Source organism: Ranitomeya variabilis, chromosome 2 (genome assembly GCF_051348905.1).
Source record: "Ranitomeya variabilis isolate aRanVar5 chromosome 2, aRanVar5.hap1, whole genome shotgun sequence".
Lineage (NCBI taxonomy): Eukaryota > Metazoa > Chordata > Amphibia > Anura > Dendrobatidae > Ranitomeya > Ranitomeya variabilis.
In genome coordinates, this window is record NC_135233.1 from 834,836,194 (window position 1) to 834,862,241 (window position 26,048).

General features: G+C 41.1%; 1 protein-coding gene across 9 annotated transcripts in view; it reads right to left on the reverse strand.

The window, feature by feature from the left end:
• Positions 1-26,048, reverse strand: part of DLGAP2 (DLG associated protein 2) — a 1,328,681-nt gene that overhangs the window by 225,787 nt on the left and 1,076,846 nt on the right. For 8 of the 9 annotated variants that reach the window (XM_077290073.1, XM_077290074.1, XM_077290078.1 and 5 more), the window contains one exon: positions 4,194-4,253. The exons of the other annotated variant lie outside the window; for it this stretch is intronic. In XM_077290073.1, coding sequence (XP_077146188.1) covers positions 4,194-4,253 — 60 coding nt within the window. The remainder of the gene's footprint in view (positions 1-4,193; positions 4,254-26,048) is intronic. 9 annotated transcript variants of the gene reach the window in all.

Genomic DNA, 26,048 nt, shown 5'->3' on the forward strand with positions numbered 1-26,048 from the left:
ATGTTTTACAAGCACACATAGACTTGAATGGGTGAATGCCATCTGATTTGTGGAGCAAATTGCAGCATACTGTGATTTTTTTCTACCGACAGATTCGGTCTGTTAAAAAAAAAATGGAGATCTGCACTGCCCCACACTAAAACATTGGTCCGACTGCTATCTGATAAAACATTGGAAAGCACTTGTCCGAGTAATACGCTCGTGTGAGTGAGCCCTTACTACCGCTGTGTACTGAAACCCTCAGCATCTTCAAGCTAGGCCAGGACTTACTGACAGATGTTGCTGCTCATGCAAAGGGACAACCCGGGCCTAGTTGTGACCAGAAAGTCCTGGCTGAGAGAACAGATCATAAAGTCGCAGCGTGTGTCCTGACATCACAATGTTGCCATGACCTTATTACAAGCATGTGCAGAGTCGTCCCAAGGTGCGATCACGGCCAGAAGTACAGTGAAGAGGCCACAGGGTTCTGTCTGTGTGGATTAAGAGGCGGTGATAACGGTATGAAGGACAGCGAGCCATGGAGGTTTTTGGGAGGTAAGTGTTGTTGTTTTTTTACTTTTTGATGTCTCTATATGGCTCAGCAAAATGGGAGTCAGCTGGCTGCCATCTTACTGAATTTGCGCTGAGCAAATTGCAAACAAAAATTCTGCAATCTGGAGAATACGGATTTTTTGAAAATTCAAGTAGAATACAATTCCACTCGAATTTGACCATCTCTACAAATGATACAAAACTTTTAATGAAACCCAATTCCAAAAAAGGTGTTCAGCACAAAACACACGAATATCAGTAAAAATAAAAGTCTCCAAAGGTGTCAATGTCCTGCAAAATACTAATTGCAATGCTTAAAAAATACAAAATATTTTACACGGCTAAACTGCATTATGGAGACATGAATCAAGTGTAAAGTGTCCAAACAATACAATGAATATACATGACAAGGGATCAAGTATAAAGGCAATGTAGAATGTGATGAGAACTGGCTGTGATGCATACTTCATACACAGAATTCTGTCAGTGCAAAAAACTTGCTGTTAATTGCAGCATGAATCATTACTGTACACCTTCCATTACTGATGATTGAGATTTATTTATGCCTGTTAGTGAACGATTTGATCAAAGAAGTGACATTCACCACCATGGAGGCTTGCATGCTACAAATAAACTGTTCCATTTTCCTCGTTCTCACTGAAAGCAGTTCAATTTACCTCAGATATGGAAATCAATGTTGGTGGACCAAGAAATTTAAAGGGAACCTGTCACCCCAAAATTCGAGTATGAACTGCAGCCTCCGGCATCAGGGGCTTATCTACAGCATTCTGTAATGCTGTAGATAAACCCCGATGTACCGTGAAAGATAAGAAAAACAAGTTATATTATACTCACCCAGGGGCGGTCCCGGTTCGGCTCGGGTCCCATGGGTGTCGCGGTACGGGTCCAGCGCCTCCCATCTTCATGCGATGACATCCTCTTCTTTACTTCCTGCTGCGGCTCATGCGCAGGCATACTTTGTCTGTCCTGTTGATGGCAGAGCAAAGTACTGCAGTGCGAAGGCACCGGGAAAGGTCAGAGAGGCCCGGCGCCTGCGCACTGCAGTACTTGCTCTGCCCTCAGCAGGGTAAATAAAGTATGCCTGCACAGCAGCCGTGGCAGGAAGAAAAGAAGAGAACGTCATCGCATGAAGATGGGAGGCACCGGACCTGGACCACGACACCCATCGGACCCGAACAGAACCGGGACCGCCCCTGGGTGAGTATAATCTCTCATTTCTCTTATCTTTCAGGGTACATCGGGGGCTTATCTACAGCATTACAGAATGCTGTAGATAAGCCCCTGATGCCGGAGGCTGCAGCTCATTCTCAAATTTTGGGGTGCCCTTTAAAGTTTGAGCCTTAATTTGGGGATTTACATCATAGGGGAAACTATGTAAAGGATGTAACTATGGCTGATGAGCCCACAAATATTATTTGTATCTGCTGGAGAGGTATCTACTGTAACTGGTAGAACTTGAGTAGTAATGTTAGGCACTGGATAATTACAATGATTTCCAAGAAAATATACCGTGTATGGGAAGTTCATATATACAAAAAAATGTCAAAGCTGCCATAAAAGCAGCAAAATTCGCAAGATTTTTGCACAACTACTGTACATGTTTCACAAAAGTTTGTAACAGTGTTACACCAGTTTTCTGGTGTAAACTGACCCATCAGGCCTCTGTATTCCGACATGTGCATGATGCCGTAAGGAGTAGAGTTGAGCGAATATGTTTGGAATTGGTCGGTGTTCCATATTGGTACCCTATTCATGTCAAATTTATGTTTGATGATCGGTACTGAACATGTAGGCTTAGTGGTTAGCACTGCAGCCTTGCAGTGCTGGAGTCCCACCAAGGACAACATCTGCAAGGAGTTTGTATGTTCTCTCCGTGTTTGCGTGGGTTTCCTCCGGGTTCTCTGGTTTCCTCCCACATTCCAAAGACATACTGATAGGGAATTTAGATTGTGAGCCCCATTGGGGACAGCGATGATAATGTCTGTAAAGCGTTGCGGAACATGTTAGCACTATATAAAAATACATAAAAATAAATAAAGATTATTATTATTATTATTATTATTATTATTATTATTATGTTTGTTCATTTTTACTCCCATTGACTCCAATGATGTTCGGCTGTGTTCGGCAAATATTGCAAAAACAATATTTGCCACCGATCGTAATCGGAACCGAATTTTGAAAATTTGCACAACTCTACTAAGGAGGACCTGTCATATGTAAAAAAAAAAAATGAGTTTATTACCTTGTCAAAATCCCTCTGCTGTCCTGAATCTACCAGTGCATTCTGTATTCATTTATTTATTTTTGTTATCCCTTTGTTGTGGAGATTTGCCCTTTTTTCAATTTTGTCACCAAGTATGCTTGTGGTCCAAGAGGGCGTATCAGCAAGTTTTCTCTATGTGGTCCTCTCCTTCTATGACATTGGCAAATTGTCGTTCAGCAGCATCTGAAACTGGTTGAACAGCACATTCTTGCAAGATCTCCTTGTCCTTGCGACACCATGCTGTAAGAATGCTATCCTGAGTGAACAACAAAGGCAAGTCACATTGATAACAATGAGATTTAATATCACACTGTTCCACAGGCTTCAGACGCTGCAGAGGAGGATGACTACATGCCCTAAGAGAAAACTTTCTGAAACGCCCTTTTGTACCAAAAGCATGATTGAAGGTAAAGATAGAAAAAAGGGCATATCTCTGCAATGGAGGAACAAAATTAAAAACAGAAAGCAGCATCAAATTCAGGGCTACACAGGGATTTGGTCAAGGTGATAAACTAATTATTGACGTGACAGGTCCTCTTTAGAGCATTACGCACATTTCAGAACACAGAGGGCCCGATAAATCAGTTCACATCAGAAAACTGGTGTAACACTGTTGCAAACTTTTGCACAACATGTACAGTAGTTGTGTAAAAATGTTGGCATTGTTATGGCAACTTTACCATTTTTTTAAATAGTGGGTAGATCTTACTCCAGCAAACTATGAAGTCCTATAAATACTCCTTGAGCTGTCTTATATGGACGATATGCTGACCTTCCAAAAACAGTGTTTCTAATCATAGCATGCAATGCTTCATTTATGGCAGTGATTAGACTACTTCTCCCAACTCAATCAATCATATCTATATGGAAAGTCTTAAAACGTGGCGCACATTATGTCTAACACAAGATTGATCAAGTGTGGCCTCTATCTTACACTGATCTATGAGCATGGCAAAGCCAAATTTGAAAATTGCATTTTATGCCATTTAAAATATATTTCTGCTAATGCAAAGGTTTTATTGCTCGAGTTGTGTGTATAAAATGGTATTTTGCTGTAATTTTTTAAATGACTTTCTGTAGAGAATATATTTTCTAGGCTGACCTATCACCATAGTATTTTTGCATGTAATCTGAATCACACCGGAGGCGCAGTAGAGGCGTTACTTGCTTCTCTTGCATTGTTCAGAATTAGCCGTGTATTTTGGTATGATGTATATAGCCATTGCTCTAGAGAAAGGTGCAATAGGCTATGCTACTTTCACACAGCAGTGAAATAAGGTCATCACGGCTGTAGAAAATGAACACGTGACTGTCTAGGCTTGAAACAGTGAAGTAAAGATTTCTCCTAGCCTGGGAATATACAGGGTACTGCCACCTTGATCTCAGGATAATCCTTTGAGGTAAAGCATTCTTGCAGACTTTCAATGAGGAAATCCTGCAAAAAAAAAGAAAACATTCTCTTGTTAGATTTCACTGAGATCTTAATGGAATTACCATGTACAGTTCCTTCAAGACACTCCATCGTCCCCGCAGGATCACTTCAGTAACCCTGGCAACTTTAAAAATTGCTTCACACATATTTGTAGATGTTCAAGTTATTTTCTAATTTGCAAACTGTCATATCTCAAAATAAAAAAATACAGTTAAATGACAAATTCTGTGATAGGCATAGATCCCTACAGGATCATTTTATAGGCATCTACAAAGCTTAAAGGGGTATTCCCATCATCAAGATCCTATCCCAATATGTAGTAGGTGTGATAATAATATTAGCAAATACCTTTAATAAGAAATGTATTATAGTTCTTCGGATTACCTACATCTATTTTCCTCATGTGCAGGCATTGCAGGACCTTAGGTATCCATGGTTATGACCACTGATATAGTGACAGTTAGTTAACTAGCTGCTAGTAGTCGTAACTATGGATACCTAAGGTCCTGCAATGCCTGCACATGAGGAAAGAGACACACTACATTTCTAATTGGAGGCATTTGCTATTATTATATCTGTTACATATTGGGATAGGATTTTGGAGATGGGAATACCCCTTTAACAAGGTAATCTTAAATTGTAACCGTCATTTTAATTGTGTCTAGTGTTGAGCGAACGTGCTCGTATAAGAGGTTATTCGAGCATGCTCGTCTGCTAACAGAGTGTCTGTGGCGTGTTCGAATACCACGTTCAAGTTGCCGCGGCTGCATTACAGGGACTACCTATTATTCGAGCATGCCAAAGAGCAACCGAGTGTGCACGGATAACACCATATTGGAGGACATTCGCACAACACTATTCTTATTTCATAAATCAATAGTACACAAGAAAATAAGAAGCTTTGAAATCTAACTGAAAAAATGACAAAAAGCAATAAAAGGTTGCGGTTTACCCCAATGAAGGAGTGTGATCAACTCTGAAACACATAGATTAATAAAACTGCAGTGGAATTATCCATATATCTCTTTCTACTACTGCAAGCTTTGCAAGATATCATATCAGATAAATTTGCTTCTTTCATTTCCTTGATTGATTTTTCTCTCTCAATTCGTGGGTAAAATCTGTCATTCAATGAAGACAGAGTTTCCCATTAGGCCTCTTTCACACGTCAGTGGCTCCGGTACGTGAACTGACAGTTTTCTCACGTACCGGAGACACTGACACACGTAGACCCATTCAAATGAATGGGTCTATGCACATGTCTCCGTGTTTTCACAGACCGTGTGTCCGTGTGCAAAACACGGAGACATGTCCGTGTTTCTCCGGCAGCACGTACAGCAGTACGTCCTGCACACGTGCACACGGAGAACAGTGTGCACTCTCCTCCATGTGCACATAGACACAGCGCTACAGTAAGCGCTGTCCCCCCTGCGTGTGGTGCTGAAGGCGGCATTCATCTCTTCTCCCCTGCTGGAGAGAAGAGATGAAAAATCAATTTTTTGTTTTTTTTTGTTTAAAATAAAGTTTGCTGGTCACCTCCCGCCTCCCATTCCCCGTGCACCCGCCCGCTTGCAGAGAAATACTCACCCAGCTCCCGCGATGTCTCCTCTTAGCGTCGGCAGCTTGTCCTGTGTGAGCGGTCACGTGGTACCACGTCACCGCTCACACAGGAAAGGCTGCCGGCGCTGAGAGGAGACATCGCGGGAGCTGGGTGAGTATTTCTCGGCAAGCGGGCGGGCGCACGGGGGATGGGAGGCGGGCGGTGACCAGCAAACTTTATTTTAAACAAAAAAAACAAAAACTTTATTCCTTCTCTCTTGCAAGCGCTGCTTTCAGCCAGGCAGGACAGAAGGGATGGATGCCGGCTTCAGCACCACAAGCAGGGGACAGCGCTTACTGTAGTGCTGTCTCTCCTGCACGGTCTGTGTGGTCCTCAGGCGGTTGCCACACTGATGTGCCACGTGAGCACACGGACACACGCACACGGATAACTCCGGTACCGATTTCTCCTGTACCGGAATTATCTGGACGTGTGAAACCGGCCTTACAGAGATAGGAGATGGCAGTTGGTGCTTTTACAATTCTATGGAGGAGCTAGAGGCAGACACAGACAGTCGGCTGCAAGTTCTCATGAGACAGCAGTTACATTTCTCCATAGACATTTATAAGCTCCAACAGTTATTTGCTATCTCGTTAATGGGAAAATCTGTGTTCACTGAAGACAGATTTTGCCCATGAATTGAGAATTTTGAGAATGAATGATCAATCCAGAAAGAGAAAGAAGAAAATAAACTTAAGAAAATATATTATATATTTTCTTATTTGCACATGTACTATTGATTTATGAAAAACAAATAAAATGACACTTGATCTTTAAATATTTTTATATATCATTTACAATATATTCATCCGCAGTCTTCATTACTGTATTGGCTGGAGGCCTTTCATTCACATACTGTATTGTGCTGGTTAATAATAATAATAATAATAAGAATAATAGTATTAATAACCCATGATTACTATTTTCGCAGAATGAGTGTTATATAATATCATAGCAGTATAGGTGATGTATGTGTCATAATATTTCATAATCATTTTAAAATATTCCCCACATCCTTCTAAAATACAAGCAAATACACATCTCAATATTAAAGATCTAGAATAGTACAGAATCCTTAATACATTTCCCATAGAAATTCATCAGCCATTACCGCACCTTAATTTACACAAAGTATTATGGCAATTTATAGCCAATATATTAATTTGTAAAGCGCTGCGGAATATGTTGGCGCTATATAAATAAAAATTATTATTATTATTATGGCAATAGACCTGTATTCTCTCTCCATTCATTGCTTTTAAGTGAGATTATTGTGCTAAATGTAGATTATATTGTCCTCCATATGTCTGCTAACCACAACTTAATATTATCAAATATATAACTGCATTGCATATAATTTGCCTGGAGATTTCCTCTGGAAGCAGAACTGTCAAATTAGTTGTTTACAACTTTACATTTCTTGTCTGCAGTTCACTTCTCTGGTTCTGTTCCTTGGAAATTTCTGATTAACTGCAGTAAACCCTTTTATTCTGCACAAATAGTCCGCCGCTCCACTGTATCTCTTCTGAACAATTACATTTAATGCTAAATATTTGTCTTTTAGGTTGCTTTCAATAAAGATTTCAAAAGGTCATATTGATTTTTTTTCAAGTGGAACTGTGTTCTCCACATAAAGCTATACTCTATTCAGGTAGCTGCGTCTTAGCATTTTAGGCTGACTATCGCTGTAACCTCAGAATCTTCCCTGGAGAGCAAAAAATGGCATCGAAAAAATAAGATATGCCCAATGCCCATATGCAAAGAGTTACTTGTAAGACAAGCAGAAAAGGTTAGCACAATATGCATATGTCTAGACAGATTATATATATATATATATATATATATATATATATATATATATAGTGATATTTAAGTTTTCATTTTTAATAAATTAGCAAAAATTACTACACTTCTGTTTTTTTGCAGTCAAGATGGGGCGCAGAGTGTACATCAATGAGAAAAGCAATGAACTTTTTTGAATTTACCAAATGGCTGCAATGAAACAAAGAGTGAAAGATGTAAAGGGGGTCTGAATACTTTCTGTACCCACTGTATATACTTTAAATTTTATTTTCTTATTTCCCTCCAGCAATACCTTTAATGGAAAATTTGCCTTTCCGTTACCTTTTACAGTAGTAAGTAGTGTTAAATGTCCAACACTCTTGGGTCTCTTCACAGCAAGTGATTATTGACCATTGATACGTTTTTTATGGGGGTTTATAGAAAAATGTAAATGAGTATAAATGGAACCTACAGGAAGATGTTTACCCATAATCAATTAATATTACAGTATATTCTCCCGTCCAATAATAAAAATAATACTTTTTTGTACAGATCCGATTTTCCAGTGCTGAGAAATCTAGCATTTAAGTCGTCATTTGCAAATTTAACACGAAATGCACTGCAAACAGGACACGTGTATCTACATGGCCCCCAGTGCACTTGCAGTCTAATTTGTATATGGCTTTAAAGGGACTCTGGCAGGACGATCAACCTTACCATAAGCCATCTATATAAGCATGTAGGTAATCAGAAGCTGAATAAAATGATATCTTGATATCTGCGATCTGATGTCTTATTAAAAAATTATCCATTTTTTCTTATATGTAAATAAGTTGAGAATCTGCCTCCAGAACTTTTTTTAAAAGAAGGCATTACCAGTGTGAGACAAGTAACATATCGTAACAGAGTCTCATGCAGCTCGGCGTCCAGCGCATAGATCTTATCAGCTCATTTACATATAAGAAAAAAGTGGATCTCTCTGGAATAAGACATCAGATCATAGACATCAAGGTATCATTTCAACTTTGTATGACTTGCATTCTCAGATAGACCCCTTAGGGGGTTGATCCTACAGACAGATTACCTTCAGCCCCTTAGTGAGAGAGCCAATTTTGTCCTTAATGACCAAGCCAACTTTTACAATTCTGACCACTGTCAGTTTTCGAGGTTATAGCTCTGGAACGTTTCAACGTATCCCACTGATCCTGGTAAAAATTTCTTCAATATGACTTGCGTTCATTTATGAAAAAAATGGAAATTGACAAAAATTTAGAAAATTTTGCTATTTTCACATTTTTATTTTTGTGCCCTTAACCCCTTAAGCCCCAAGGGTGGTTTGCACATTAATGAAAGGGCAAATTTTTACAATTCTGACCACTGTCCCTTTATGAGTTATGAGGTTATTACTCTGGAACGCTTCAACGGATCCTGATGATTCTGACTGTTTTCTCGTGACATATTGTACTTCATGGTAGTGGTAAAATTTATATGATAATACCTGCGTTTATTTTCCAACTTTGAATTTTTTATGCCCTTAAATCACAGAGATATGTCACACAAAATACTTAATAAGTAACATTTCCCACATGTTTTTTTGTTAGGGAGTTATGCTACGTTCACATTAGCGGCGGGCGCCGCAGCGGCGCCGCATGCGTCATGCGCCCCTATATTTAACATGGGGGTGCATGGACATGTGTCGCACTTGCGTTTTGCGCCGCATGCGTCGCCCGCGTCCGGGCGCAGAGGACGCAGCAAGTTGCATTTTTGCTGCGTCCAAAATCAATTAAAAAAAGGACGCATGTGGCGCAAAACGCAGCGTTGTGCATGCGTTTTGCTGCGTTTTTGTTTGCGTTGTGCGCTGCGGCGCCGACGCTGCGGCGCACAATGCAAATGTGAGCGTAGCATTATAAGGGTTAAAAGTTTACTAGCAATTTCTCATTTTTACAACACCATTTTTTTTAAGGGACCACATCACATTTGAAGTCATTTTGAGGGGTCTATATGATAGAAAATACCCAAGTGTGACACCATTCTAAAAACTGCAGCCCTCAAGGTGCGCAAAACCGCAGTCAAGAAGTTTATTAACCCTTCAGGTGTTTCACAGAAATTTTTGGAATGTTAAAAAAAAAAACATTTAACTTTTTTCACACTAAATTTAATTCAGCTCCAATTTGTTTTATTTTACCAAGGGTAACAGGAGAAAATGGACCGCAAAAGTTGTACAATTTGTCCTGAGTATGCCGATATCCCATATGTGGGGGTAAACCACTGTTTGGGCGCATGGCAGAGCTCGGAAGGGAAGGAGCACCGTTTGACTTTTCAATGCAAAATTGACAGGAATTGAGATGGGATGCCATGTTGCGTTTGGAGAGCCCCTGATGCCTAAACATTGAAAGCCCCCACAAGTGACACCATTTTGGAAAGTAGACCCCCTAAGGAACTTATCTAGATGTGTGGTGAGCACTTTGACCCGCCAAGTGCTTCACAGACGTTTATAATGCAGAGCCGTAAAGATAAAAAATTTTATTTTTTCACACAAATGATCTTTTCGCCCCAATTTTTTATTTTCCCAAGGGTAAGAGATGAAATTGGATGCCAAAGTTGTTGTGCAATTTGTCCTGAGTACTCTGATACCCCATATGTGGGGTTAAACCACTGTTTGGGCGCATGGCAGAGCTCGGAAGGGAAGGAGCGCGATTTGACTTTTCAATCCAAAATTGACTGGAATTGAGATGGGACGTCATGTTGCATTTGGAGAGCCACTGATGTGCCTAAACATTGAAACCCCCCACAAGTGACATGATTTTGGAAAGTAGACGCTCTAAGGAACTTATCTAGATTTGTTGTGAGAGCTTTGAACCCCCAAGTGTTTCACTACAGTTTATAACGCATAGCTGTGAAAATAAAAAAAAAATTTTTTTCCCACAAAAATGTTTTTTAGCCCCCCAAATTTTTATTTTCCCAAGGGTAACAAGAGAAATTGGTCCCCAAAAGTTGTTGTCCAATTTGTCCTGAGTACGCTGATACCCCGTATGTTGGGGTAAACCCCTGATTGGGCACACGGGAGAGCTCGGAAGGGAAGGAGCACTGTTTTACTTTTTCAACGCAGAATTGGCTGGAATTAAGATCAGACGCCATGTCGCGTTTGGAGAGCCCTGATGTGCCTAAACAGTGGAAACCCCGAATTCTAACTGAAACCCTAACCCAAACACACCCCTAATCCCAACCACACCCCTAACCCCAACACACCTCTAACCCTAATCCCAACCCTAACCACACCCCTAACTCCAACACACCCCTAACCCTAATCCTAACCATAACCCTAACCACACCCCTAACCCTGAAGCACCCCAAACACTAATCCCAACTATAAATGTAATCCAAACCCTAACTTTAGCCCCAACCCTAACTGTAGCCCTAACCCTAACTTTAGCCCCAGCCCTAACCCTAACTTTATCCCCAACCCTAACCCTAACTTTAGCCTCAACCCTAAACCTTACTTTAGCCCCAACCCTAACTGTAGCCCTAACCCTAACTTTAGCCCCAACCCTAACCCTAACTTTAGCCCCAGTCCTGACCCTAACTTTAGCCCCAACCTTAACTGTAGCCCTAACCCTAGCACCAACCCTAACCCTAGCCCTAACCCTAGCCCCAAACCTAGCCCTAACCCTAGCCCTAACCCTGACCCTAGCCCTAACCCTAGTTTTAACCCTAACCCTACCCCTAGCCTTAACCCTAGCCCTAGCCCTAACTCTAACCCTAACCCTAACCCTAGCCCTAATGGGAAAATGGAAATAAATACATTTTTTTAATTTTATTACTTTTCCCTAACTAAGGAAGGGGGTGATGAAGGGGGATTTGATTTACTATTTATAGCAGGTATTTTCGAGGATTTTTATGATTGGCAGCTGTCACACACTAAAAGACGCTGTTTATTGCAAAAAATAGTTTTTGCGTCTCCACATTTTGAGAGCTATAATTTTTCCATATTTTGGTCTACAGAGTCACGTGAGGTCTTGTTTTTTGCAGGATGAGTTGACGTTTTTATTGGTATAATTTTCGGGCACGTGACATTTTTTGATCGATTTTTATTCCAATTTTTGTGAAGCAGAATGACCAAAAACCAGCTATTCATGAATTTCTTTTTTTGGGGGGGGTTTATACCGTTCCACATTTGGTAAAATTGATAAAGCAGTTTTAATCTTTTTTTTTTTTTTTTACACATCTAAATATATATTTTTTTTTACTTTATAACATTGTCCCAGGGGGAGACATCACACTATATTGACAGATTGCTGATCTGACACTTTGCACAGCACTGTGTCAGATCAGCGATCTGACAAGCAGGGCTGTAGGCTTACCAGCGCCTGCTGTGAGCAGGCGCTTGTAAGCCACCTCCCTGCAGGACCCGGAAGTAGCCCCACGGCCATTTTGGATCCGGGGCCTGCAGGGAGGAGACACTCGGTACAAGGTGAGCACATCACCTTGTAACGAGGGTTTCAGGGAAGCTCGCAGGGAGCCCCCTCCCTGCGCGATGCTTCCCTATGCCCTCGGAACGCTGTGATCATATTTGATCGCAATGTTTTGGGGGTTAATGTGCCAGGAGTGGTCCTTGACCGCTCCTGGCACATAGTGCCGGATGTCAGCTGCGATAGTCAGCTGACACCCGGCCGCGATCGACCGCGCTCCCCCAGTGAGCGCGGCAGATTGCATATGACGTACTATCCCGTCACTGGGAATTAAGTCCCAGGTCACCTCGACGGGATAGTACGTCATATGGGATTAAGGGGTTAAATCAGAGAGTCATATCGAACAAAATAGTTAATAAATAACATTTCAGACATGTTTACTTTACATCAGCAAAATTTTGAAAACATATTTTTTTGTTAGGACGTTATAAGGGTTAAAAGTTGACCTGCGATTTCTCATTTTTCCAGCAAAATTTACAAAACCATTTTTTTAGGGACCACCTCACATTTGAAGTGAGTTTGGGGCTCAATATGGCAGAAAATACCCCAAAGTGACACCATTATAAAAACTGCACCCCTAAAGATGCTCAAAACCACATTCAATAAGTTTATTAACCATTCAGGTGCTTCACGAGAACTAAAGCAATGAGGAAGGAAAAAATTAACATTTTACATTTTTCACAAAAAATTTACTTTGGAACCAAACTTTTTTATTTTCACAAGTGTATCAGGAGAAAATTTGTTCTGCAATTTCTCCTGAGTACATTGATACCCTGTATGTGGGAGAAACAAGTGTTTGGGCACATGGCAGGGCTTAGAAGCGAGGGAGCACCGTTTGACATTTTGAGTGCAAAATTGGCTGGAATCAAAGGCGGGTGCTATGTCGCCTTTGGAGACCCCTGATGTATCTAAACAGTGGAAACCCCCAATTCTAACTCCAACCCTAACACAGCCCTACCCCTGACCCTAATCCCAACCCTAACCCTACCCACAATCCTAACCCCAACTCCAACACCATCCTAACCCCAACACCCAAACCGTAACCCCAACACGACTGTAACCCCAACACAACTGTATCCCCAAACACAACCGTATCCCCAACACAACCCTAAGCCCAACACAACCCTAACTCCAACCATAACCCCAACATCACAACCATAGTCCCAACACCCCAACCATAACGTCAACACAACCCTATCCCCAAACATAGCCCCAACTCTAACCCTAGCCCCATCCCTAACCTTAGCCCAACCCTATCCCAACCCTAGCCCTAGCTCTAACCCTAGCCCCAACCCTAGCCTAGCCCTAACCCTAGCTCTAACCCCAACCGTAGCCCCAACTTTAACCCTAGCCCAACCCTAACCCTAACCCCAGAAGTCTAGACCCCGGAGATTTTCCAACACTGGGGGGCGCTATACCCTTATTTCTCAGCGCCATTAAAAAGCAGCGCCGAGGAATAAATGCCCTTAACTGCCGCCATTAATAGGCATATCGGCGGTCGTTAAGGGGTTAATGCTCAATTTTTCAGCATTGGGATATAAGATCTGACCCCCAAAAAATATATTTTTATTGTTGGACAAGGACCAAAAAAGCTATACCACCAGCTATACCACCAGTTTAAAAGGAACCTGTCAGCAGGATAGTGCACAGTAACCTACAGACACTGTCAGGTGGGCACTGTTATACTGATTAAAATAATATCTTGGTTGATGAAATCCATATTGTGGTTGCTGTTTAATCTTTATTTTCAGCTTTCAGTTAATAATAAGCTCGTGCTCTGGGGCGGCCTGTCAGGTGGTGCTCTTATTAGGTATTCATCAGTATGGCTGATCCCCCAGTAACTTGCCCCTCCAGTTTACATAATGAATATTATATATATATATATATATATATATATATATATATATATATATATATATATATATATATTTTAAAAAAAAATCCTGTTCTGCAGGCAGATATCAGCGGTGGCACCTTTACTTCAGCATGATCGCATATAGCTGCTACTGCGCGGGTGCCGACAGCTCCATCTTAGTGGAGACAAATTTTTTTTCTATAGTGCGGCCGGCGCCATTTTCACACTGATTTTTTTTTTTAGAAATTTATGGATAACATGAAAGATAACATACACGTTATATATTCGATCATGCTGCAGCACAGTGCCTCCTCTGGCGCCTGCCTGCAGAAGGGTATTTTTTTCTTAAGATATATATATATAATATTCATTATGTACACTAGGGGGCAGGTCACTGAAGGATCAGTGACCTGTCAGAACTCAGAAGCCATACAGATAAATACATAATCAGAGCACCACATGCTTGGAAATTATAGGCCAGTAAGCTTAACCTCTACTGTGGGTAAAATCCTGGAGGGCATTCTAAGGGATGCTATGCTGGAGTATCTGAAGAGGAATAACCTCATAACCCAATATCAGCATGGGTTTACTAGGGACCATTTCTGTCAAACTAATCTGATCAATTTCTATGAAGAGGTAAGTTCTGGACTGGACCAAGGGAACCCAGTGGACATAGTGTATATGGACTTTTCAAAAGCTTTTGATACGGTGCCACACAAAAGGTTGATACATAAAATGAGAATAATGGGGATAGGGGAAAATATGTGTAAGTGGGTTGAGAGCTGGCTCAGGGATAGGAAACAAAGGGTGGTTATTAATGGAGCACACTCGGACTGGGTTGCGGTTAGCTGTGGGGTACCACAGGGGTCAGTATTGGGCCCTCTTCTTTTTAACATATTTATTAATGACCTTGTAGGGTCATTGCAGATGACACTAAACTCTGCAGGGTAATCAATACAGAGGAGGACAATTTTATATTACAGGATGATTTATGTAAACTAGAAGCTTGGGCTGATGTAAGGTCATGCAATTGGGTACAGGTAATAAGATGTATAACTATGTGCTTAATTCTAAAACTCTGGGCAAAACCGTCAATGAAAAAGACTTGGGAGTATGGGTGGATGACAAACTACATTTAGTGGCCAGTGTCAGGCAGCTGCTACAAAGGCAAATAAAATAATGGGATGCATTAAAAGAGGCATAGATGCTCATGAGGAGAACATAATTTTACCTCTATACAAGTCAATAGTTCGACCACACTTAGAATACTGTGTACAGTTCTGGTCTCCGGTGTATAAGAAAGACATAGCTGAACTAGAGCGGGTGCAGAGAAGAGCGACCAAGGTTATTAGAGAACTGGGGGGTCTGCAATACCAAGATAGGTTATTAAACTTGGGGCTATTTAGTTTGGAAAAACGAAGGCTAAGGGGTGATCTTATGTTAATGTATAAATATATGAGGGGACAGTACAAAGACCTTTCTGATGATCTTTTTAATTATAGACCTGAGACAGGGACAAGGGGGCATCCTCTACGTCTGGAGGAAAGAAGGTTAAAGCATAATAACAGACGCGGGTTCTTTACTGTAAGAGCAGTGAGACTATGGAACTCTCTGCCGTATGATGTTGTAATGAGAGATTCATTACTTAAATTTAAAAGGGGACTGGATGCCTTTCTTGAAAAGTATAATGTTATGTTACAGGTTATATATACTAGATTCCTTGATAGGTCGTTGATCCAGGGAACTAGTCTGATTGCTGTAATTGGAGTCGGGAAGGATTTTTTTTCCCTAATGTGGAGCTTACTCTTTTCCACATGGGTTTTTTGCCTTCCTCTGGATCAACATGTTAGGGCATGTTAGGTTAGGCTATGGGTTGAACTAGATGGACTTAAAGTCTTCCAACCTTAAATAACTATAACTATAAGTCCCATCCACAGGCCGCCCCGGAACATGAGCATATCATAAACTCAAAACTGAAAATAAAGATTAAACAACAACCACAAGACAGATTTCATCAACCAAGGTATTATTTTAATCAGTATAACAGTGCCAACCTGACACTGTCTGTTGGTTACTGTGCACAATCCTGCTGACAGGTTCCCTTTAAATTAAAGGGACTCTGTCACCTGAATTTGGCGGGCTATGTAAATGCCCTGTGTCCGGTCTGATAGGCGGTGTTTCCTCTTCATTCATTCACCCCTCCCTTTCCCACTGTTCGCAATATTTTCTTGAATTTGAGTAGGTTTCCTCCATAGTTTACACGTGCGCAAGGCAATCTTGCCTTGCGCACGCGCATTATGCTTTGCCCAACTGCGGGCAAAGCCGAAAAGCATTACTGCACATGCGCCGCCGCACTATGTCCCGGAACACAGCAAAATACTTCCGGGACATAGTGTGGCGGCGCATGCGCAGTAATATTTTTCGGCTTTTCCCGCAGATGGGCAAAGCATACTGCGCGTGCGCAAGGCAAGACTGCATTGCGCACGCGTGAACTACGGAGGAAACCTGCTCAAATTCAAGAAAATATTGCGGACAGCGGGAAAGGAAGGGGTGAATGAAAGAAGAGGAAACACCGCCCATTGGACACAGGGCATTTACATAGCCCGCCAAATTCAGTTGACAGGTTCCCTTTAATTATTGCCACATCCTGAAAATATACTAAATGCATCATGGGCATTCACCTTATGATTTTGTATTTAATCTGTAGCCCTTTGTCTTTTAACCAGAGAGCACTCCCTGAAGGTTGATGTCTTACATATTCACTCTTCAGAGTAACATCCTGATGCCATTAGCCAATTGGCAGGAGCCTGAGTTGGGATATGTGTCTATCATTAAAGGGAAACTGACAGGTCCCCCATGTACTCCGACACACCAACATTGATATATTTATTTGCCAATACCGGCATCATTGCCTGATCTCTGCAAAATGCACACAACTTTCTTGCCTACACATCATTGCTATTCTGAAGCCAGGTGTATGCTTACGGGCTTCAGAGGCGCACTGTCATGATTCCCAATGGCAGGGACATGGGCAAAAACAGGACTAGCTCTAGGAAGATGGAATCTAAGCTGACCGCGATGCTGAACCTCACGCACAACTACCAGTGGCTGGGGAACGTACCTGCGTTTTATCCCTAGACGTCTCGCACCAGCCGGAGATCTAGCTACCCCTAATAGAGGAAACACAGACCTGGCTTGCCTCCAGAGAAAACCCCAAAGTGATAGTAGCCCCCAACATATAATGACGGTTAGTTAAGAAGAAAACACATACGTAGTATGAATACAGGTTCAGCAAAGAGAGGCCCACTAACTAGATAGCAGAAAATACAAAAGTGGACTTCGCGGTCAACTCAAAACCCTACAAAATACCATCCTGAAGTGACTTTAAACTCCGGTATCAACTCATGACACCGGAGTGGTCACTTCAGTTCACGAGAGCTTCCAGCAGCAAGATTCATATAAATGCACGCTGGACAAAAGGTACAAATGATCAAACTTATCTGACTCAGCAGACTTGGAGCAGGTAGCAAGTAACAGAGGAGCTCTGGTAACATTGATAGCCGGCAAGTAAATGAGTGAGAAGCCAGACTATATAGGAAACTCCCATTTCCTGATGGGAACAGGTGCACTGGAGATAGAAGACAGAAGTCAACCAGTACCACCAGTAGCCACCAGAGGGAGCCCACAAACAGAATTCACAACAGCGCACTGCGCATGTCGGGCAGCGAAGAAGCTGTGTTCCAGCTGCTGATCTCCGGCTCCTCCTTGAACATCAGCTGTCTTCCTCGCTCCTGGACATGTGCAGTGTGCCTCTGAAGCCAGGGAGCTTACACCCAGCTTCTAAAGCGCAATTACATGGGGAAAGAAAGCAACAAGCATGTATGAGATTTCCAGAGAGCAAATAAAAAAACATACTGTAAGAAGCCTATTTTTAAACATCTGATTAGATGAAAAACAGTATAAAGAGCATGTTAGGCTGGATGTTTAGCAAGAAACATAGAAATGCTGGTGGGCATGGGGGACCTGTCAGGTTCTCTTTAAAGGGTTTGTTTAGCACTGAACTCTTGATTACCGAGTCAGTCTATAGATAATCAATGTGAGATCAGTTGGGGTCCAACATCCCCGTTAAATATCTGAAAACCACTGTGGCATGGACCAGAGCTAAGTGGTGTATGGTGAGGAACACAGTAGCCCCACACATTTGGCCACTTTGCAGTACTACTTTTTATTTTTCATACACTTGAACAGGAAATAAAGCGAGGAGCACTTTTCAGCTAACAATTGAGGTAGGCAAGTGTTGGACCCCTACTGATCTATCAAATGGATAGGTCATCAGTAGTTCAGTCCTGGACAACCCCTTAAACTAAGGCCCATGAGTGAGCTATTTGTTCACAAATTATAAGACCTGTTAATTTAAACCAAGTGAATGGAAAGCACTCAGTTGGGGGCCACATGGAGCTTTTCTTCTAGGGTTTAGATCTAGTTCCTCACTGCAGTGCAATCTGTGTTATCCTGATACTTATAAGAGTGGCTATGAATACAAGCTATACTAACCTTTAATTTTCAGCTATTGTATATAGCACTACCTGCAGTCCTCACTATACTGCACAAATTGACAGTAACAAGAGAGTTTATGTGACTAGATTGTAAGACATATTTTGAAGTTAGGATATGAGTTCATATTTAAAGGGTTTGTCCCTTGTTTTCTTTGTTCCACATCCTCCTGATTTCCTGATTACTTGAGGTCAGGCACTTCTGATTAGTTGATTGATTGACAGTTCAGGCCAACAACATAGTCATGCTGCTGGCCTGAACTGTGTGAATGTTGCTATATGGAGCAGTCTTCCCTCGGCAGCATCGGGTGTGCTGTCTGGTTGAAGCGGGCCAAGATCAGTAGGTAACAGGGATCTCCATTGATCCAGGCCAGTCTCAGTGCAGTGCTTACAAGATCAGCAGCAAAGATCTTGAAGGCACTATGCATGTGCGGCCATCACTCCCACATAGCAGTGATGGCTAGCCCCCTTGGAAAAGAACAGTAAAAAAAAAGCAAAGATTTGGTGCGAATGTGGCCAAACTAGTTCTTTTAAGCACTTTACATATTTAGCTTTCTAAGAAGTTATTTATTCTATTGGATTGACCAAAAGCATGATGTGAACAGTACATTACATAAATGTGAGCTAGAAGCAATCCAATGTGCTTGGGGACAGCTTCTTAATCTCCGAACATCAGTCATTCAAGGAAAGGATTGAGCATGTTGAAATTCATCATGCCTGGTATCTTGTCTCCAGGGAAATAAGCTAGAAGGAGAAGCCTCACCTTCTAACCTATTGGAATAACCACACATGTGTAATAATGATAGTCTGGTCTGCTGCATTCTTACACCTGAAGACAACAATTGCATTATGTACACAAGTATTATGCAGTTTCTCTATGTAAGGTGAATAGTGATGAGTGTCTTTGTTATTGTGTGATGGTAATGATCAGTGTCTAAATAATGGAAAGTGTAAGGCTGTGTGCACACGATGCAGAATTGGTGCAGAATTTTCTGCACAAAATCTGCATCTTCTGGCAGAATCCGCAGCTGCGTTTTTTACGAGGTTTTGATGCGTTTTTTGTGCGGATTTTCTGCAGATTTTGCCACTGCGGATTTCTATTAATGGAGGGGTGCAGAAACGCTGCAGAAACGCACAAAAGAAGTGACATGCACTTCTTTGAAATCTGCAGCGTTTCTGCGCGGATTTTTCTGCACCATGTGCACAGCTTTTTTTTTTCACATTGATTTACATTGTACTGTACATCACAGTGCAGATCTGCAGCATTTCTGCAGCAGAAAAAAACGCTGCAGATCTGCACTAAATCTGCATTGTGTGCACATAGCCTTAATGTACAATGTGAGAAGCTTCTAGAGCAGGGTATGCACAGGATTAGACTACGGATAAGATAAGTACTGCTCATATAGTAAGTGGCTTAGCAACGGGATAGGACATAACATAAGGACAATAGATTTAGTCTATAGGATAAAATAAGTTAATGATAGAACTAGCCCAGTGGGTGGGGACTAGTGTTAATAAAGGGTGGGTACTTTCTGGTAGTAACAGGACATAGAGAAGTGCAGTAACAAGTCCAAGTCCAGTGGGCTGCTAGGGCCAGCATGTGTATATGATTCAAGGCAGTGGGATGCCATACTAGAAACCAAAGTGGACTGTCCTGTTGCACCCGGAGCCCAAGGTCTGGCAAAGGGGCTTCTGGGCAGATCATGTCCTTTGGCGTACAGGAGAAGATGGACAGGGACTCGCCAAGGTAATGGATCTTAATGCATTGTCAAATGAGAAGGGAGATTTCTGGGGCTAACAGGGTCAGAGAGTAGAGGGATGCTCAAGGAGGAATGAATGGTAGGGTTGAAGATTTGCTATGCTAAGAAACTAAAGCATATGAAGTGCTGTGACCTATCCCACGTGTCACCACTTAATGAACTTGAACTGACTAGTAAACGTTTGCTTGTTGCAATAAACTTGGTGTCCAAAGAATTGTGTATGGCAGCTCCTGAGAATAGAGGCTTGGAGACAAAGGAGGCCTACGTGCTACAAGTGAGTGTGATGCACCCTACACCTGACAACACACTGAGCGAAATCTGACAGCAGCTCAGTCATGACTACCACTCATGGCAACTTATACAAGCTCATCTAATCTATAATAGATATATCTCCTACGTATGGCTAGCTTTATTTGTACATTATAGATTTTCAGCTTTTCAATACAACCTGGAATATTTTTATTCACTGATGCAAATCTTGAAAATTAAAATAAAATTTAATAGAAAGTATACTGAAAAATTGCATTTTTATCAAGCTTCCTATTTACTGTATATAAGATTTGACAATCTCTTAGTTTACATGTACAAAGGTTGAAATCAAAGTTGAGTTTCAAAAAGGTTTATTTTTTAATTTCTTATTTTGGAGGGCAGCTTTAATTCAACAGTAGGATCAGTGGGACATAGTGTATTTTTTTATAACGAAAAGCTGTAAAACTAAAAACAATAAAAATGAGGACGGTTGTTAGCTGTCGAGTTCCCGCCTCTGCACAGGGGGAATCTCGAACCATCTCCGCTGCGGTCTCCCATTCTTCTCCAGCCACAGTGGAGCCTGCTCAATGGAGACGTCGGTCCCAGCGTCTGACTCAGGCTGATACTGGGCGACTGGTTACTACTGTTCTTCCAGGCTCAGCCTTTGTAGCCAGCGCTGATCAGCAGCGAGCAGATCTTTCTGGGACGAAGTCCTGCTTTTTCCATACTGGGCATGCCCACGGGACGACCTCAAAAGGCAGAGATGCTTAACTGTCTAAATGGGCCTCAATACAATTGCACTACCAGGGTGCAGTGGACCCAAGTAAAATGGCAACTGCACAGGTGCAATACCTTTTTGCATTGGTGTACCACACGGCCAATCCCTGATTGAAGGCTGGCTGTTTCATTTGGTATTGCACCTGTGCAGTTGCCATTTTACTTGGGTCCGCTGCACTCTGGTAGTGCAATTGTATTGAGGCCCATTTAGACAGGTAAGCATCTCTGCCTGTTTTTGTTTTTTTTTTCATGAATATTGGATGATTTTTTTCCTCATTTTGTGGTTTTCATACATGGGACGACCTCCCATTGGAGGTCGGGGGTCACATGCACAGGTCCTGTAGCAGTTCCTGTTGGACCACTAGGAAGGTCCTTGAGTGCTAAAAGTATAAAAGGTTTGCATGGCCGCACGGCCATGCGCTAGTTTCAAACCAATGTTAAATAGCTCAGCACCAGTGTGGTCATGCTTGTATGTGGTCAGGGTTTGGCTGAAATAAGCCACTAGAATACCGGCACCTCCGGTGAGGAGTTGTTTGTCTTCTATTCTAACTGCATGACCACAGTTTTGCTCTGTTTGGTAGCTGTGTTCCTCTGTGAGGTTAACAGGGCACAGCATCTTGTTATTCTAGCAAATCTGTAAAGTAACAGAGTTCGCTAATACCGCCATATAGTACAGCCTATTACTAGCAGCAGGTTTCTCTCCTGCATGGTGGACCCCGGGTTGCGAATGCACCAACTGTCTCATATATATATATATGTATTCGGTGCGTTCCGCCAACCCTAACAGAGGTAAATAATTAGAAGTAATTATTTTAGAGTTATTTTGCAATATTTTCATTTTTTGGACAAAAACCAGCCTTAATCGATTTTACTGTACCCAAATTTATTTTACATACGTATAAAATAGATTCCCTGTACTCTATCTTGAAATCAAAAGCATTTCCTTATCATTTATTTTCTAGACAACAATGTGACTAAATAAGGCCATAGTTTAAAATATGAAAGTAATGTCCTAGAAATCACCATATTATTACCATTCTCTGTACCCTTACAATTGGGAATCGCTATTTTAGCACATATTGGAAAGGCCAGGAAACCCCATTATACTCTTGTGAAATACAGCCGGTGAAAAAAGTATTGAACACGTCAACAAGTTTATAAAGGTGCTATTGACATGAAATTCTCCCCAGATGTTGGTAACAACCCATCTAATCCACACAGGTAAAGAAATCAAATAATAGATGTAAATAAATGAAGTGGTGAGTAGCCTGCTTATAACTCGGATGAGGACTATCTAATGTTTCATCGGAGAGCACTAGCTCCAATATTATACTATGGAGCAGTGGAGACTAGAATTTTTTTGTCATGCCGAGTCAGCTTGAGAAAATATCAGATTGCATTTGGATGTCATCCAAATGCAGTCCAATATATGCTCACAGAGACAATGAAATTACATTCTCCATCTTCTCTGCACCTGTGATCCGATTCTCACATGTGAGCAGACTTTGAGTGGAGGGTCATTTGCATATAGTATCCGATTCTCGCATGAGAGAATCATCGGATGATATACGCTAGTGTGTGCATACCCTAATAATGGGAGACAACGCTGAGAAAAAGCACTGAACATGTTTACTGAAATTTAATGAATACTTTGTACAACAGCCTTAGTGATGATAGCTTTAAGATGCTTCATGTGTGGAAAAACTAGTTGAATACAATGATTTTGGCCCATTCTTCTACACAAACACTCTTCAAATCCTGAAGGTTCTGTGGGCCCCTTTTATGAACTCTGAGCTTTAGTTTGTTCCTTAAATTTTCTATTGGATTCACGTAGAGTGATTGGCTGGGCCATTGTAGCCATTGTAGCAGCTTTATTTTCTTTCTCTGAAACCAATTGAGAGTATCCTTGGCTGTGTTCTTGAGATAATTGTCTTGCTGAAATGTCCACCCAGCAGATTTTTGTCAAGAATGTCTCGGTACATTGGTCCATTCATCCTTCCTTCAATTATATGAAATTTGCCAGTGCCGCATACTAAAAAAATAGCACCTCATAATGATGTTCCCACCTTCAAACATTACTGTTGGTATGGTGCCTTTTGGCCTCCAAACATGGTGTGTATTATGGCATGCAAAGACTTCAGTTTTCATCTTATCTTACTAGTCTATATTTTCTCATTATTTCACAAACTGTATAAATGTTGCTGAGCAAATTTTAAATGTGCTTGAACATGCTTTTTGTTCAGCAATGGAGTCTTGTGCAGTGAGTGTGCATACTGACCATGGAGGTTGAGTGCATTACTTAATGTGTTCTTTGAAACAATTGTACCTGCTGATTCCAGGTCTTTCTGTAGCTCTCCACCGATGGTCATTGGCTCTTGGGCAAGTTTTGTGATAATTGTTGTTACTCCTCTGTCTGAAATTTTGCAGGGAGCACCTGGGTGTTGCCAGATTCTGGTAAAATTATGTTTTTTTCCACTTCCGAATTATGGCCCCAACAGTGCTTATTAGAACCTTCAGTAGTTTAGAAATTGTTCTTTAACTAGTACGTTTTGCAACAATAAGGTTGCAAAGGTTTTGAGACAGCTCACTGGTTTTACCCATCATGAGATGTTTCTTGTGTGGCATCTTGGTAATGAGACACCTTTTTAAAAGTCATCAGTTGAATCAGCTGGTATGTCACCAAGTTATAGGACTGCTTTATAATTTCTGATAAATTTCAGCTGGTGTCATGACTTTCCATGGCTTTTGCACCTCTCTTTCTTCATGTTTTAAATTCTTTTTCTCTATGTCATTTCTCATTATTGCACATAACTTAATTCGTGGACGTCTATGGTTTGATTTCTTTAGCTGTGTGAATTGGATGCGTTGTTACAGACATCTGGTGAGAATATATGTCAATAGCACCTTTACAAACATATGTATTTAGAAAATTTGTGACTTTTTAATACTGATTTCACTCGCTGTATAATGTTTGACAGACACGTAATTGTCTTCAGTAAACATACATAAATATACACAAGCCTTTGGGTAGAAAAATATTCTGAACATTGGCAAAAAGTATTTCACACACTTACTACTAAAGTTTTCTGGGTGGTGGAGATTTTTTTGCAATTTTTTTCTTTTATATTGTTTATGGCTGGAGGCAGGGATGTAACGATTGAGGTCACAAAGGGTGTGACAGCAACCAAGCACATGCGGGAGGTGAGACCATGACGCCTGTGTCCTTTTCAGTGAGGACACACATTCAGCTGAAACCTTTTTCTTATATTGATGATGTCAGATGCTCAAATTGCCACGCTCATTCATTCACTACACCACCTATTAGGATTGTCTTTTGTGTTAATCCTTATTCTTACTGTTCTACCAACACCTCCGTAAGTCCAGCAATAATTGACTGCACAGACTGTTGATTTCCATTCCAGCAGGGGTAGAAATGATCCTAATTAATTGTGGTGCAATCTTAAAATCTGCTTGAAATAATTACTTTTTAAAGAAACCTGACAGCTCATTCATTGTGCCCAAACCAAAGGCAGCATGAATCAGAGATTGACTCCATTATTGCCGCCATGTATGATTTACTCTGAAATGCTGCGGCATTTCAAAGACAACATACGTTTAAGGTGTCCTGAGTTGATGCTATTAGGATGACGCGTTTAAGAGGGAGTTTAAGAGGCAGGTCTTCAGCGTTATCTCCCTACCCAGATCCCCTTGTTTGAGTGGTCTACTTCTACACACACAAATAAGACAATGGGGACTTGCTTTGGCCTACCCATCTCAGTTTGCATAGTCCCCGATGGCTCTTCAAAGTATGTTTTCTCTGAAATGCTGCAGCTTTTTAGAGTAAAACATACATGACAGCTATATTGCAGCCAATGTCTGTTTTAGGTGCCCGTGGTATAGACAACAGTAACCAGCTGTTGGGTTACTTTTATTGTACAATTGTATTCTTTCTTATCTTTCTCCTAAACTTGACATATTCTAAAATTTATGCTGTGAATATACATCCTACAGATGTATGGGTTCTTTTGTAAAAAAAAACTGTATACACTGACATACCTTTTTAGTGGATTAAAATTATGGATGCAACTGACAAATGTAATCCACATCCATATACTTTTTTAAAACAAAAAAAAAACAAATACGATAACATATATATTTTTTATTTTTTGCAAATTGTATAATGTAATTCAATTCAATAAAAGTAAAAGGTGGATCCATCTGTATAGCCTATACAGGTTTACCATAGGGATTATTATTTCTGTGGTATCAGCATCTTCATAAATTTTAGTCACTTGCACTTAAAATTCCTAAGACGGTATCCGCTACACTTCAGTTAGTTTCCTAATTAAGAGAAGAATTTGGTAAAGGATTGGTCGGAATACTACTAGGAAGCTGCAATAAGAGAAACAATAACTGCATCATACAGGACATGGTAAATAACTTCATTCTCCATTTCGCTCAAATATAGTTGATAAAATAACAGGAGAATTATAGAAGTTGTGAGGAAGTCACAGTAGGCCATCATTACTGGAGTTGGGCACAAAGATATGCAGGACCCTGGTCTTATCAACAATGTTGCTAGTTCACAGCCACCGGCACAGAGTTCTGTGAACCTTCTCCTAACCGCCAGGCAGGAGGCTGATCTAGTGCAAGGCTCTGATCTAGTGGCCATGGACTACCATCATGGTAGTTGAACCAGGGTCCTGAACATCTTTTTGCTTAACTCTATCACCTAAGAATTGTAGAAAAAGGA